The sequence below is a fragment of the Myotis yumanensis genome, unplaced genomic scaffold (assembly GCF_028538775.1).
Source record: "Myotis yumanensis isolate MYYU_CA2020_CCGP unplaced genomic scaffold, mMyoYum1.0.hap1 SCAF_6, whole genome shotgun sequence".
Classification (NCBI taxonomy): domain Eukaryota; kingdom Metazoa; phylum Chordata; class Mammalia; order Chiroptera; family Vespertilionidae; genus Myotis; species Myotis yumanensis.
The window spans coordinates 8,835,875-8,852,195 of record NW_027223757.1 but is presented as its reverse complement, the minus strand read 5'-3'; the positions used below and the strand labels follow the sequence as shown (position 1 = coordinate 8,852,195).

The 16,321-nt window shown below is 48.0% G+C and overlaps 1 protein-coding gene across 6 annotated transcripts in view; it reads right to left on the bottom strand.

Annotated features, from left to right (window-relative positions):
* Positions 1–6,223: 6,223 nt before the first annotated feature.
* The window catches only part of ZBTB2 (zinc finger and BTB domain containing 2), a 31,834-nt gene continuing 21,736 nt past the window's right edge, over positions 6,224–16,321 (bottom strand). For 4 of the 6 annotated variants that reach the window (XM_070417459.1, XM_070417463.1, XM_070417464.1 and 1 more), the window contains one exon: positions 6,224–8,959. In XM_070417459.1, the coding sequence (XP_070273560.1) occupies positions 7,585–8,959 (1,375 nt within the window). In that variant the 3' untranslated portion in view covers positions 6,224–7,584. Of the gene's footprint in view, positions 8,960–10,473; positions 11,992–16,321 lie in introns of all 6 variants that reach the window. The other 2 variants (XM_070417461.1, XM_070417462.1) reach the window with 2 other exon arrangements.

The following is a 16,321-nucleotide window of genomic DNA, read 5'->3' as shown; positions in this document are numbered from 1 at the left end:
AGGGTCTATCTTTATAGATGAGAGTTGAGATTATCACCTGCTCTTAAGTGATAACAGGTTTAGGCCAAGGTGGCCAGGACTTGGGGATGGCATGGTGGTGAAGATAATGAAGAAAATCTCTTTTTTTAATGTCACAGCTCACAAATCAAACATTTCTTTCACTGAAGATATTTTTTCATCGATTTTAGAGAAGGGGTGGGGGTAGAGAGCGACATCAACGTGAGAGAGAAACAGCTATTGGTTGCTTCCCACATACGCCCCAACCGGGTATTGAACCCGGAACCTTTTGGTCCTCGGGACGATGCTCTAACCGAGCCACCTGGCCAGGGGGAGACCCATTTCTTGAGATAGAAATATAACTGGCATCCTTACAGCGCTCTACTCTGTAATCTCATAACTCTGTGTATTTTCCCTTTGCTTGTGAACACTGAAATCTGTAACACCAGTGTTACATCTGACCTCTTAAGAGAAGCTTCACTATAACACTCGGATTTGGGGACAGGGTGGAGTAACAGTTCCTAACTGATGACATTAGTGTTTTTTCCCTACAACAGGATACTGGATACTGGATACTAGAGCCTAGTAACCACCCTGTGCTTTTCCTTCAGTTCTAATAACAGTGTAATTAGTGAGCACACGGGCAATACTTAAATTAGGCGAATTTAAATTTTAAAGCCACACTGCTTGATCCTGTTTATCCCTGTTAGTCTTAGGAGCTCACCTCGTACCTGGAAAAGCAGGTGGGGTTGCCTGTTGAACTTGAAACCTGAACATAATTAGGGTTCTTTTAAAAGACTTGACAGAAATGATACTATAGGGTGGGCAGGTGGGCTGTATCAAGGAATGAGATTAACCCTAACAAGTATTCAAATATTTTAGCAGGGAAGTGAGGCTGTCTCTGCTATGCTATCTATGCCAGGGGTCCTCAAACTATGGCCCGCGGGCCACATGCAAATACAAATATTGTATTTGTTCCCGTTTTGTTTTTTTTACTTCAAAATAAGATATGTGCAGTGTGCATAGGAATTTGTTCATAGTTTTTTTTTAAACTATAGTCAGGCCCTCCAACGGTCTGAGGGACAGTGAACACTGTTTAAAAAGTTTGAGGACCCCTGATCTATGCTATGCTAGGCCTCCAAGGCAGTGCTGGGGGCTGTGAGTTTTCAGTTATCACAGTGGCTAGGGTGTTACTAGAATTTTTAAAAATGCATATATTTCATTGCCTAGCAGCTAGGGCCTAGCTGGTTTGGCTCAGTGGATAGAACCTCGGCCTGTGGATCAAAGGGTCCCAGGTTCAATTCTGGTCAAGGGCACATACCTTGGTTGCAGGCTGCTCCCTGGCCCTGGTCAGGGCATGTGCAGGAGGCAACCAATCAATGTGTTTCTCTCACATCAATATTTCTCTGTCTTTCCCTCTCTCTTCCACTCTCTCTCAAAATCAATGGGAAAATATCTTCAGGTGAGGATTGAAAAGAAAATGAATAAAGAAGTATGTCTATCATTTAAAATATATTTTATTGATTTTAGAGAGGAAGCGAGGAGAGATAAAAACATCAATGATAAGAATCATTGATCTGCTGCTTCCTACACGCCCCCTGCTGGGGGCCTAGGCATATGCCATGACTGCGAATCGAACCTTTAAATCCTGGTTCATAGATCAATGCTCAACCACTGAGCCACACCAGCTGGGCTAGAATTTGATGAGTGTAGGCCACAGATGTTTGTGATCCTGCAAGGCCAAAGGATAGCACCCTCCCCTCTTTTTTAAAAAAAATATTTTTTTGTATTTGATTTTTAGAGAGAAGGGCGAAGAAAGCACGAGAAACATTGATATGAGAGCAAGACATCAATCGGCTGCCTCCTGCACGCCCCATACTGGGGATCGAGCCCGAAACCCCGGCATATGCCCTCAAAGGAAATCAAACCAGCAATCATTTGGCTTAAGGGACTGTTGTAGGCAGCAGTGGTTCTCAACCTGTGGGTCGCGACCCCTTTGGCGGTCGAACGACCCTTTCACAGGGGTCGCCTAAGACCATCCTGCATATCAGATATTTACATTACGATTCATAACAGTAGCAACATTACAGTTATGAAGTAGCAACGAAAATAATTTTATGGTTGGGTCACAACATGAGGAACTGTATTTAAAGGGCCAAAAGGTTGAGAACCACTGATAGACTGACATGAGCAGAGCAAGGATGAGGGGCTAGGTAGGTCACTGGGTGGAAAGCCCAGGGGCCTAGCATAGGACAACCAACTGTAGGGTGGGATCTCGCCCCGGGTGACTCTTCTCCCCTAGCATAGCCCTGGTCTTGCGGTTTGGTTTGGATCCCCTGACCTTTCAGCCCCAGAGATAACAGCCATGCCTCAGTTGTATTTCAGCTCCAGGCTCAGATAAGCAACAAAGCCAGGCACAGCTGACCTCAGGACCAGCTGCATTGGATAATGACCCCCTGCCCTGGTGCCTGCCAATCAATCAGTGGGAAACACACCCTGAAAGGATATGCCTAGAAAGCTGCTGAATATTCTATTAAGATCGTCCCCTGGCCCTGGCCTGTGTGGCTCAGTCGTTGAGTGTTGACCTATGAACCAGAAGATCACAGTTCAATTCCTAGTCAGGACTCATGTCTCGGTTGCTGACTCAATTCCCAGTGTGGGGCTTGCAGAAGGCAGCCGATCAATGATTCTCTCTCATCATTGATGTTACTATCTGTCCTCCTTTGCTCTCTGAAATCAATATATTAAAAAAACAAAACCCTTAGGACATGCCTTAGCTGGTTTTTCTCAGTGGTTAGAGCATCAGCCCGAGGACTGAAGGGTTTTGGGTTCCATTCCAGTCAAGGGCACGTACCTCTTGGGTTGCAGGCTCAATCCTCTGCCCTTGCCCTGGTTAGATGTCTCTCTCTCTCTCTTCCCGTCCATTCCACTCTCTCTAAAAATCCATGGAAAAATATCCTCGGGTGAGGATTAACAAAAAAATTAAAAATAAAATCCTTAGGATGGAGGACCCAGTGGGCTCTTCCTCCTGGGAGCATGCCAGTACCTTTCCCTTTCCCTCCCCCTTCCCTCTCCAACCCGCCCCTCTCTTTCCCTGCCCCAGGCACTTTACTGTCAGCTTCCCCACTCCCAAGCTCCAAGAGCCCTTCCTTTGCCTCTGTAATTTGTTTCCCTAAACTCATTTCTTCTAGAAATTACTTTTTCTGCCTCTGTGATTTACCCAGTACATGTTCTCTTACAATTTGGGTCTTGGCTCTGAATTCTTTTCTAACCCAGGTTTGGTCTGACGGCCGCCCCTCCCCACCCCCGCCCCGCTCTTCCTGTCAGACACCTGGTGCTGTTCCCACCACCTCACAACCCAATCAACTGAGCCACACCTGCCAAGACACGATAGCCCTTCTTAAGGATTTTCCATCTTCTTTCAAAAAATGTATTTTTATTGATTTCAGAGAGGAAAGGAGAGGGAGAGAGAGAAACATTGATGATGAGAGAATCATTGATCAGCTACCTCCTGCATGCCTCATACTGGGAATCGAGCCCCAAACCCAGGCATACTCGTATGCCCTGACTGGGAATCAAACCGTGAACTCCTGGTTCATAGGTCGATGCTCAAGCACTGAGCCATGCCGGCCGGGCCATGTTCTTTTTTAGAGAGGAAACATCCACCTCATGCCATCTGCATTTCCTTTCTCTCCGCCTGTCCCTTGTGCCTTTTCAGGTTTTGTGGCTGCTAGCACATCCCCCAGAAACACTTGCAGGGGAGCCATCTGGGGTGGGGGCTTGGGTTGGAGGAAGTCAATCTGCAGTCTCTCCCTGGTCACTCCAGAGGCTCCCCAGACTGGGCATCATCTCTGGATGCTGCCTTCTATCCGTTGTCTGCTTAGGGGCATCTCTAAACAGGTGAAATAATTCTTTAGTCCATCTTTTTTTGCTAACAAAAATATACATAAAGGTACATTTGTTTAATATGTTTTTTATTGATCTCAGAGAGGAAGGCAGAGAGGGGGAGGGAAATATCAATGATGAGAATCATTAATTGGCTGCCTCCTGCCTGGGGATCGAGCCCACAACCTGGGCATGTGCCCTTGACCAGAATTGAACCTGAGACCTTTCAGTCTGAAGGCCTATGCTCTATCCACTGAGCCAAGACAGCTAGGGCTACCTAGAGATAAATTTAAACAACTGCTAAGGAGGGTCTCTGAGGCAGTGTGCTGGTAGCAGAAAGAGCCCTGGATTGGGAGGCCTGGGCTCTGTAATTACCCTAAGTAGTTGTATGACCTTGGCCCATGACCTAGCACCATTTTATCTCCTCATCCAGACCTTGCCTCTCTTATAGCAAGGAGGCCCATCTAGGTGGCCTCCTCAAAAACTATGTAGGGTGTTTTATGATTTTTCTGTGCTCCCAGGTTAACAAGGGCATTTAGAACGAGAACAGGGAGATGTAGAGTAAATCCCAGGGTCTCAGACACGCACTTCTTCTAAGAGCTCATGCACCAATCTGTACATTGTACACATCTCGTTAAGGAGCCCCTTGCTTCAAATCGGGAAGCATGCTAGGAATGACTCCACTCCCTTTCAAGTCTCCAAGACCCTGTCTTTAGGCTGATCCTTCGTCCCTTTAAGGCAGCCTGGGGATGGTGTGGAGGGTGGTGGAGGATGCCCCAATTTCCCCTTTCATAGATATTCAGAGAATTAACTGGACACAAGACTCATTTAAGTTAGGAGATGTGAATATAGTATTTTTTAAAAAGGAAATTGTCCAGCCCTGGCCTGTTTGGCTCAGTGGGTAGAGCGTCAGCCTGCGGACTGAAGGGTCCCAGGTTTGATTCCAGTCAAGGGCATGTACCTTGGTTGTGGGCACATCCCCAGTAGGGAGTGTGCAGGAGGCAGCTGATCAATGTTTCTCATCGATGTTTCTAACTCTCTATCCCTCTCCCTTCTGTCTGGGAAAAAATATATATTTATATATTTATATATATATATATTTTTTAATTAATTAATTAATTATTTTTAAATAGTCCAGCCGGCGTGGCTCTGGTCGAGTGTTGACCAATGAACCAGGAGGTCATGGTTCGATTCCTAGGTTGCGGGCATGATCCCATGTGAGGCTTGCAGGAGGCAGCCAATCGGTGATTCTCCCTCTGTAGAGCGTTTGGACAGGTTCAAAGCCTGGGACTAATAATGATCCTCTCGTGGTAAAGCCACATGCAAGTCCCAGCACAATTATAGCCAAAGGCTCTTGTAAGCTTGACCTTATGGTCCGAACCTGTGGCCCCACGTGGCTGAGTGATATGGGCTGCGGGAGGTGTAACAAGTAAACAAAGCTTGATCAGGTGCATGTAATTGAGTAGATTCGAAACCGTGAGAATGTCGTAACCACGCCCTTACTTTGCCTCCTGGGATCTGGCTATAAAATAAAGCAGGGGTCCTCAAACTTTTTAAACAGGGGGCCAGTTCACTGTCCCTCAGACCGTTGGAGGGCCGGACTATAGTTTAAAAAAAAAACTATGAACAAATTCCTATGCACACTGCACATATCTTATTTTGAAGTAAAAAAAACAAAACGGGAACAAATACAATATTTGTATTTGCATGTGGCCCGCAGGCCGTAGTTTGAGGACCCCTGAAATAAAGACTCGGTTTGCAGGCCGAGGCGCTGTCTCTCCATCAGAGAGGGCAGCGTCTCACCTAGCACCCAGCTTTCTTCTCTTGTCTGTCTTTTCTAAATCCTTCACCGCCCCCTCAGGCTCAGGGAACCTGGCTGTGCCGGCATGGCACATCCCTCATTATTGTTATTTCTGTTTCTCTCTCCCTTCTCCCTTCTCTGAAATCAATGAAAATATATTAAAAAAAAAAAAATCAGAAACCACTCAATATTTCATAACCTAGGTTTATATAGCATGAACCTAAGCAAACATTCCTTGGCCTTTTCCTTCCTTGTAAAAGAAAGTTGGGTAACACCATCTCCAGACCCATTCCTGGTCAAACTTTGATTGTTCATAGCATCTTCATATAGACTTTCCTCATTTAACTCTCACACTATGATGACATAATTCCGTTATCAATGTCTTCATTTAACAAATGTGGAAAATGCCACTCAGGTCAGGAAACTGCCCAAAGTTCTACAGGAGGAGGAGGAGGAGGAGGAGGAGACAGAGCAAGAAAGCATCTCCACTTCCCCTCCTTGCATCGTTTTGGGTTGACAAAGTCATACACAGATAAAATATGTACCCATTTAATTAAATGTTTATTTAATGAAAGTATGTATAAAAACTTACAAATCTTAGAACTCAACTATACATGAAATAGGAGGAGGATGGGATGGTCAGTTTTAACATATTCGTATACAGCATTGCTATTGTTCTCCCCTCTCCCCTTCGGTCCTTACTTCTGGCTCCTGTTTTGTCCAAAGGAAAGACTAATGGACCAATTTTACTGTTCTCAGGCCAATAGAGGAAACTTCAGGTGTTAAAAAAACTGGAGACTAAATATCAAAGTCATGTTTTTTCCCAAACAGTAATTAGGTTTTTTGGTCCTGATTTCTCTTTGCCATTTTTGATGTTTTCAATGAGTGTTGCCAGTAAACTATTAGCATTAATTTAAAAAACCCTTAAGGCTCCCATGTTCTGCTCACAGCTTCCCCTATGAGATCCTGTATCCCTTTTCCTGCAGTAGACACACTGATTTAAAAGCAGCAGGTTGGTGCTAATACAAATTTACCACTGGCAACTGCTAGAATGGCATGTCAACTCTATTCAGAAAGACCATCGACAGAATAGCACTTTCAATCTCATTTTTAAAACCAACACGTTTATCAAAAATGAAAATACAGTACTCTGTTGTTCAACTTGGAAAGAAGCCAGCAATTAGATAAGGCATGTGCATTAATTCACCTGTTTGCAGCAAGGATCACACGTTTTCTCTTACAAACACACAAACTCACAGCTTGTCATGTTTTATCCAAAAATTAAGATTGCCATCACATTATTACTTTTTTTCCTGTGTTTTGTTCAAGGAGGTTTCTTAACTAATGATTTTTCTTGACTGGACATAATCTCAAAGAACGCATTCTGAAATGAGACACCTGGAGGATGAGTACTAAGAGTGTTCGCTTGGGTTTAAGGTTTTCCACCCGAGACTTTGCATAGTAAAGAGCCCAGCTGTGTCTCCAAGAAGCATGCTGGATTTCCTGACATTGTTTTTCTGAGAAGGAAGACACTGCCCGGGGAAGGTCATAATTTTAGCTTACCAAATTGCATTCTGGTTGTTTGGTTTTGTTAAATACCCTTCATTAGTTCCAAGCAAGTATGCTTTTAAATAATCTAAGACTCAAAACCCATTTGAGTGTACAAGTACTACGGGCTATTATCTTTCCGATGTCCCCTGAATGAAAGCAAATGTTCCAGGTTTATAATGCACAGAGCCTTATGGAGGAGGGGGAGGAGGGGCTGGGGACACGGGCAAGGAGAAGGGCAAGGGACCTGGGACCTCTCGTATCATGCCTTGGAGAACGATAGTTCTGAATCGGGAAAGGGAAGGAAGACAGTCTTTGTAAAAAAATGACAGTTTTAAAAAGATAAGTAACATTCAGTCTAACAACACCGTTTCCTGTTCCTTTTTAATGCTCGCTAACACGGGGTGGTCGGGTTCCGTGACTTCAGAGTCCCCGCTGCCCAGGAGGATGGACCGCCCCTCGTCCAGGGCGAAGACGTCCGAGTTCTGGTTTTGGCAGGAGTGTTTGACAACCTCGTTGGGAGTGGAGAACGTCTTGTCGCACAGGTTGCACTTGTAGGGTTTGTTAGTTTGTACCAACATGTTGTCCATCTGACTGCCCTCCTCAAACGTGCAGAGCTCCAGGGTCTGCTTGTCCACCATGGTGTAGGTGTCGATGCTCTGGTTGAGGCACACGTGCCGGGCGGCCTGGTTGGCCCGGCAGAAGCTCTTGTCGCAGGTGCTGCACTTGAAGGGCTTCCCGGTGTGGATGTACATGTGCTCCCGCCAGTGGCTCTTCTGGATGAACTTGCGGCCACAGATGGTGCACTCATACTTGCGCCTCTTGACCTCCCGCTCTTGGTCCGCCTGCTCCAAGTTGTCAATGTCCGCGATGTCCGAGGGCGGCGGCGTCTCTGAGTGCTGCTGGCCATCGATGATGGGGGAGTCGGAGATGTGCTGCAGCTCGCTGTCGCTGATCATCCCGGCCTCGGGCGCCTCCATGGCGTCCTTCCCCAGGTCCGCTGCGTTGCTGCAGAGGGACAGGGGCCCGCGGCCCTCCCCGGGCTGGCTGGCCGTGAAGGGCACCCCGGTGTGGATCTGCAGGTGCTCCCGCAGGCTGCTCCGCAGGGTGAAGCGCCGCCCGCACAGGTGGCAGGCGTAGTACTTGGGGAAGCTGCCGTTCCTCTTCATGATGCTCGGCTTGACGTGGGCGATGGTGAGGGAGGTGGGCTGCTCGTCAGAGGAAGAGGCTTCCAGGTTGGCCTCCTCCCCGGCGGAGGCAGGGGGAGGAACGGGAGTGGAAACGAGTTCTGGAGACAGGGAGGTCTGCAGGGGGTCCGAGGGGGTCATGTGTGTCCGGTTGACCTGGGGCAGATTGGAAGTCAGCTGGGAGAGCTGCGTGGCTTCGGGCACCTGCTCCTGGCTCACCCTGGAGGTCTGGGGCCGGGGTTCTCGCCCGAGTTTCTCAGGCATCGGAGCAATCTTGGTGGCCTGTCTCAACTGATGGTCTGCGATCTGAATGCCATACAAGGAGGAGGCCAGCGGGAACACCTGGTCGGGGTGAGAGAAGGCTCCCTGGCTGGCCAGGCTGGCCTCCTGGATCAGAGGGTAGGCGTGGAGGAACTTGATCCCCTGCTCCAGGCGAACAGGGTCAATGAGCTGAGGCGCCATCTTCCCGGTGTACATCAGGTGTAAGAGGTAGCTGAAAATGTCGGGCTGGATGTCAGTCGGTTTCAGACGGACACATTCACTGAAAGAAAGAAACAAGTCAAAAGTCTGTCAGTCAATGTGTCAGTAACTGTCTCAAATGATAACATCAAGCCTGAAGGAAAAAACAAGCACTTTTTAAAAAGGTGAATGAAACACGAACATTTCCCATTTCTTACTGTTAGTCAGTGTCATGGAATACTCAAGGAGATAATGGGAATCCATATAATTTAACGTTAATTATATTAGGAACAGAGAGAAATACAATAAGTATATCTTCAAGGACTGAGAAAGAAAAAGTTCATGTTAAACAATGAGATATCCTAACTCACAGTCTTGAAGCAGTTTTTCTCCTAGGGGTTTATGTAAAGTGTATCCTATCAAATCTGTGTTTTATGGAGCGGATCCTTCACTGTCTATCAGTCTGAGTGGCCTGTGGCCCAGTAATGGTTAGGAACCAATGACCTGGCACATCCTTTACTCAAAGTCTAGGGTTCTGTATGGATCCAAGGTCACCCAGAGTTCAGTAGGAGACCTTTTAAAGTAAATCAAACAATCTTCCTGATTTTAAAAGTTTCTTCATTTGTAAAATGACATGGGGAGCTGGACTAGTCAGAACAAGTGGCCAAGAGCAAGACAACAAAAGTGAGAAAAACAAAGCCTATTTCTGTCTGTCTGCAACTCTCTGATCTACGTCCAGGAGGGCGGTGACGGAGACGAAGGCCGGCCTCGGCCCAGCTCTGGCACCGTCGGGTCACCTTCCCAGTGCTGTGAGACTGCACTCATGGGTGGCTGCGGGGCCCTGGCCAGGGGAGCTCAGCTGGTTAGAACGTCGTTCTGATACTCGAAGGTTGCAGGTTCGATCCCCGGTCAGGGCACATGCAAGAATCAACTAACGAATGCCTAAATAAGTGGGACCACAAATCAAAAAAAAGAGGTGGTTCTAGGACAGCTCAGTTCCTTAATCAAATGTCACCGTCATCATCATCATTGGAACTGCAGCTGGGCTTTCCAGGCATTACTTCACATAATTGCCATTAACTCTCATATTACAGATAAGGAACCCAGGCTCAAAGGAATTCATACCTTGCTCAGGATCACAGAGTTATTAAGTGGTAAAATGGGGAATTAAATCTGGGTCTAATACCAAAGCCATGATACCAAGATTCCTTAGAGCAGTGGTTCTCAACCTGTGGGTCGCGACCCCATTGGCGGTCGAACGACCCTTTCACAGGGGTCGCCTAAGAACATCCTGCATGTCAGATATTTACATTATGATTCATAACGGTAGCAACATTACAGTTATGAAGTAGCAACAAAAATAATTTTATGGTTGGGTCACAACATGCTGTATTTAAAGGGCCAGATGGTTGAGAACCACTGCCTTAGAGCATTAAAACAATCCTGTGTAAAAACAAACAAACAAACAAGCAAGCAAGCAAACAAATAAAAACAAAGAAACCAATCCTGTGTAGTAAATGAGGCAGATGTGATTATTCCCATTTGACAGACATGGAAACTGAGGTTTCAAAAAGTTAAGTGATCTATGGGAGGTACCTATGGCAGATGTGGGATTGTTGATTTTCCAGCTCTTAGATTTTAGTGTTTCAATCGCCCCTGAAAAGGTATCCTGAGCCAAGCAGTGATAGTCAAGAGGTCCCCAAGAGCTCTTCCTGGACCATCCGCAGTGACAGAAGTTCTACTGCTTCATTAAAAGTCAGGGAGATACAGCTCCACATATTATGGGGCACGTGCTATCAGCCACCGAATGGATATACTCTATAGACAATGCATTTTCAGCTCCAAAGACACCTTCCTTAAATGCTTTTAGGTTTTACAATCATTTTTTTTAAATTTGTGAATAATTTTCTTTTCTTTTAAATATATATTTCTTATTTTTCAATTACAGTTGACACACAATATTATAATAGTTTCAGGTGTACATTACATAACTAAGTGATCATCCCAATCTCACACCCACTGGACATCATACATAGCTATTAGAATATTATTGACTATACTATTCCCTATGCTGAACTTTACATTCCCATGACTATTTGTAACTACCAATTTGTACTTCTTAATCCCCTCAACCCTTTTCACCCATTCTCCCAACCCCCTTTTATCTGGCAACCATCAAATGTTCTCTGTATCTGTGAATGTTTCTGTCCTGCTTGTTTGTTTTTCATATTCACTTGCTGATAGATATGTACTTATTGCCATCTTATTATTCGTATTTTTTCTTTTTCTTCTTCTTAAAGAAGACCCTTTAACATTTCATGTAATATTGGTTTGGTGTTGGTGAACTCCTTCAGATTTTTCTTGTCTGGGAAGCTCTTTATCTGCCCTTCAATTCTAACCAACAGCCTTGCTGGGTAGATTAATCTTGGTTGCAGGTCCTTGTTTTCCATCACTTTGAATATTTCTTGCCATTCCCTTCTGGCCTGCAAAGTTTCTGCTGAAAAATCAGCTTCAGTCTTATGGGAACTGCTTGTAGGTAACGAACTTCTTGTCTTTTGCTGCTTTTAAGATTCTCTCGTTCTTTAACCTTTGGCAATTTAATTATGATGTGTCTTGGTGTGGGCCTCTTTGGGTTCATTTTGTTTGGGACTCCCTGAACTTATGTGTCTTTTTCCTTCATCAGGTTAGGGAAGTGTTCTGTCATTATTTTTTCAAATAGGTTTTCAATATTTTGCTCTTTCTCATCTCCTTCTGCACCCCCCATGATACAAATGTTGGTACACTTGAAGTTGTCCCAGAGGCTCCTTACACAACTCATTTTTTGGGATACTTTTTGTTTTTTTGTTATTCTGATTGGGTGTTTTTTGCTTCCTTATATTCCAAATTGCTGATTTGATTCTTTTTTAAAAATTTTTTTTAAAGAGAGAGAAACATCAACATTGATTGCTGCCTCCTGAACATTCCTGTTGGAGATTGAGCCCACAACCAGGCACGTGCCTTGACTGGAAATCAAACTGGCAACCTCTTGGTGCACGGGTCGATGCTCAACCACTGAGTCACACTGGCCGGGCTGCTGATTTGATTCTTGACTTCGTCTTCTTTACTGTTGATTCCCTGTAAATTATTCATTTCAGTTAGTGTATTCTTCATTTCTGACTGGTTCTGTTTTATGATTCCCATATCCTTCTTTATGCTGTTGAAGTTCTCACTAAGTCCCTGAGCATCCTTATAGCTATTGATTTAAACTGTTAGTTTGATTGCCACCATTTCATTTATTTTTCTTGTTTCACACTTGGAACCTGCTTGTCTCCTCATTTTGGAAGCCTCCATGTGTTTGTTTCTATGTATTGGTTAGAGCTGTTATGTGTCCCAGGTTGGTAGAATGGCTGAATGTAGTAGGTGTTCTGTAAGGTCCAGCTGCATAACCTCCTTGATCACCCAAGCTGGGCTCTCCACCCCCCTGATGGGCTGTTGTATACCCTCCTGTTGTAGTTGAGCCTTGATTGCTGTTGGCATGTCAATGGGAGGATTTACTCCCCAGGCTGGTCAGCTGCAAGGACTGGCTGCTACCACCAACCACTGTAGAGGATCAGCTGTGCAGGAGGAGACCACCCCACAGAGCAGGACTTACTTCAGCAGGGCTCTGGTGCCCACTGAGTCTGCCCCTTGAGTGTGTCATGGTGGAAGTGGTTGGGTGGTGATGCTTCAATGTGGTCCTAAGCTGTCCACTGGGTGCCCTGGCTGTGGGGCTTCCCAGGGGGTGTAGGCCAAGGTCAGCCGCTGCCTGTGTTCTGCCCAGAGCCTCCCAGCATGAGCTACAAAGAGATCTGCAGATGCTACTGGGCTTGGAGGTGCCCAGGAGGCCACACTGTGAACCAGTCAGCTGCTGCTAGTGCCAGGCCTGGGGCCACTCAGTAGGAGGTCCGGGGCACACTGCAGCCAAATTCAGCTTATTTGAGATTGTAGGAACATCTGAAGCATAAGGCAAGAGAAGTCATTGTGTGGAAAAACACCGGAAACAGTGTGAGTGGACCTAAAAGTTGGGTAGGCAGGGTCTCGGGGAATCACCAGGGCAGGGCTAAGAGCCTCAGCCAGGCTCATGGAGACTCAGATATGGTGCCCACCGGCCAGCTCCTGGGGGAGGCGCTCAGAAAAGGAACGACAGCTCTGTCAGCGCTTCCATCTGGGAGCAAGCGGCCCCCCGGCTCTCACCCTGATGCCCTGTATCCTGGAGCCTTTCAAGCTGCTGCCCCAGCCCTGGAGCCCAGGAGTGAGTACGAGTAAGTCCATGCACGGGCCCCTTACGAGGAACGCCCGAGACTCCAGCAGCCTCCGTCTCCCTCAGCCTCAATTCCTGCTGGTTTTTACAGCCAGGAGTTCTGGGACTTCTCTTCCTGGCACTGGAACCCTGGGCTGGGAGGCCTGGTGTGGGGCTGGGACCCCTTGCTCCACAGGGGAGACCTCTGAGCTGAGATATCCAGGCACACACGAGTGTGGGACCAGCCAGTTCCTTGTCTCTGCCCTTCCTACCGTATCGATGTGGCTTCTTTGAATCCTTAGTTATAGAAGTTCTGTTCAGCTAGATTTCAGGTGGTTCTAAATGATGGTTGTTCTGTAGTTTAGTCATAGTTTTGATGTGGTTGAGGGAGGATATGAGTACCTCATTTACCTATGCTGTCATCTTGACCAGATATAATAATTTATTATACCACTTCTTACTATTATAACTCTTTTTGGCCCCTTTAGGTGTTTTATCTTATTAACAAATAGTTTCCAGTACGCTAAACTATTAACAGTATACTCAGCTCTTCTAAATTAAATTTTTATTCTATTAAAAAAGGGGAAAAATGACTTTAATTGGAATTTGTGACAGAGAAGATTTGAATAATTACTTTATTACTGTATTGATTATGTTTCAAGATGAATGCATACAAATAATTATATGAGAAATATCTGACTACAAAGTGTGGAAGCCAAAGAATCTACACTAATAAAAGAGAAACATGGTAATTAGCGTACGACCGCTACCCTTCCCATTGGCTAATTAGCGAGATATGCAAATTAATCACCAGCCAAGATGGCGGTTAACTGTCAACAAAGATGGCAGTTAATTTGCATATGTAGGCACAATGCAGGGAGGCAAAATGGAAAGCACAGAATAAGCCCCCTGGCACTCCCAGGGGGGAGCTAAGAGCCAGGGGCAGGGCAAAGGCGGCCCCCCAGCCATGATCGGAGAATCCTGGCCTTTGCCGCACTGGCCAGTGATAGCAGGAAGTAGGGGTGGAGCCAGCAATGGGAGCTGGGCAGGGGTGGAGCCTGGGATCGAGAGGTGGCTGCAGCCACTGCCCGAAGCCCACGGAGCCCACGATCAGGGAGCAGTTGCAGCTGGGTGGGGGGGCGGCTGCAGCTGGGGGTCCTCACTGCCCTAACGCCTCAGCCAGAGGCATTAGGCACGGGCAGGGGCGGAGCCCATCGGGAGGCGCTGCAGCTTGGGGGATCCTCTGCCCGGGCCTAAGCCTCCGCCAGAGGCAAAAGGCCCGGAAAGGGCGGAGCCCACGATGGGGGGGGGGGGGTGCAGCTGGGGGGTCCCCTGCCCAGCCTAACGCCTTGGCCAGAGGCGTTAGGCCCGGGAAGGGGCGGAGCTCACAATCGGGGGGCGGCTGCAGCTGGGGGGGGGTCCCCTGCCTGGGCCTAATGCCTGGCCAGAGGCGTGAGGCCCAGGCAGGGGTAGAGCCCACGATCGCGGGCGGCTGCAGCTGTGGGGGTCCCCTGCCCACCATCGGGGGGCAGCTGCAGCGAGGGTCCCCTGCCCGGGCCTAATGCCTCGGCAAGAGGCGTAAGGCCGGGCAGGGGCGGAGCCCACGATCGGGGGGCGGCTGCAGCTGGGGGTTCCCCTGCCTGGGCCTAACGCCTCGGCCAGAGGAGGTGTTAGGCCGGGGCAGGGGCGGCTGCAGCTGGGGGTCCCTGCTGCCCGGGCCCAACACCTCGGCCAGAGGCGTAAGGCCCGGGCAGGGGTGGAGCCCATGATCTTGGGAGGCTGCAGCTGCGGGGGTCCCCTGCCCGGGCCTAATGCCTTGGCCAGAGGCATCAGGCCTGGGCAGGAGCAGTGCCAGTGATCATGGGGAGCAGGGGCACAGTCGCTGATGGTGGGAGCTTGGGGTCCCCTGCCCAGTCCTAATGCCTTGGCCACAGGCATTAGGCCTGGGAAGGGGTGGAGCAGGAGGTCCCTTGGAGAGCTGTGGGTCCCCTGCCCAGGCCTAATGCCTGGGTGAGAGGCATTAGGGCGGAGTGGTCAATTGCAGGGAGCAGGGGCCGAGTTGAAGATGGTGGGGAGCTGGGGGTCTCTTGCCCAGGTCTAATGCCTTGGCCAGAGGTGTTAGGCGTGAGCATGGGCAGAGCCAGCGATCGTGAGCAGGGGCGGCATGGGCAATCGTAGGGAGCTGGGGGTCCCCTGCCCACCCTGATCTGGGACACCCTTCAGGGCAAACCAGCTGGCTCCCACCCGTGCACCAGGCTTCTATCCCATATAATAAAAGGGTAATGTGCACATGCAATTTTTTTCCCCAAATATATTTTATTGATTTTTTACAGAGAGGAAGGGAGAGGGATAGAGAGTTAGAAACATCGATGAGAGCAAAACTTCGATCAGCTGCCTCCTGCACACCCCCTACTGGGGATGTGTACGCAACCAGAGTACATGCCCTTGACAAGAATCGAACCTGGGACCCTTCAGTCTGCAGGCCGATGCTCTATCCACTGAGCCAAACCCGTTAGGGAGGTAATGTGCAAATTGACCCTAACAGCAGAACGACTGGGAATGACTGGTCACTATGACACACACTGACCATCAGGGGGCAGATGCTCAATGCAGGAGCTGCCCCCTGGTAGTCAGTGCACTCCCACAGGGGGAGCTCTGCTCAGCCACAAGCCAGGCTGAAGGCATCACATTGGCGATGGTGGGAGCCTCTCCTGCCTCCTCAGCAGCTCTGTGGATGTTCAACTGCAGCTTCGGCCCGCTGGCAAGTGGACATTCCCCAAGGGATGTATCACTGCCAGCTTAGGCACAATCCCCCGGGGAGCAGGCCTAAGCCAGCAGGTGGACATCCCCGGAGGGGTCCCAGACTGCGAGAGGGCACAGGCTGGGCTGAGGGACCCCCGAGTGCACAAATTTTTGTGCACGGGGCCTCTAGTAAAGAATAAACGTAAAAACTAGCATCCCTTGAGAGTTTAAAGGGGAAGAGTTACATGACTATTAAAAAAGAAGATATACAGATCTCTCATATCTTTACTGGGCCTCTTTTTATAATCCTTTTAAATTATTTACAGTCCTTTAAATAGGAACGAAGATACAGGTGGTCTTCCCATTAAGCACAAGGTGAGTGCCAACAGCACTGCGGATACTGTAACATATTTAGATGCCCTCAGGAAGCTCAGCATTCAGAAT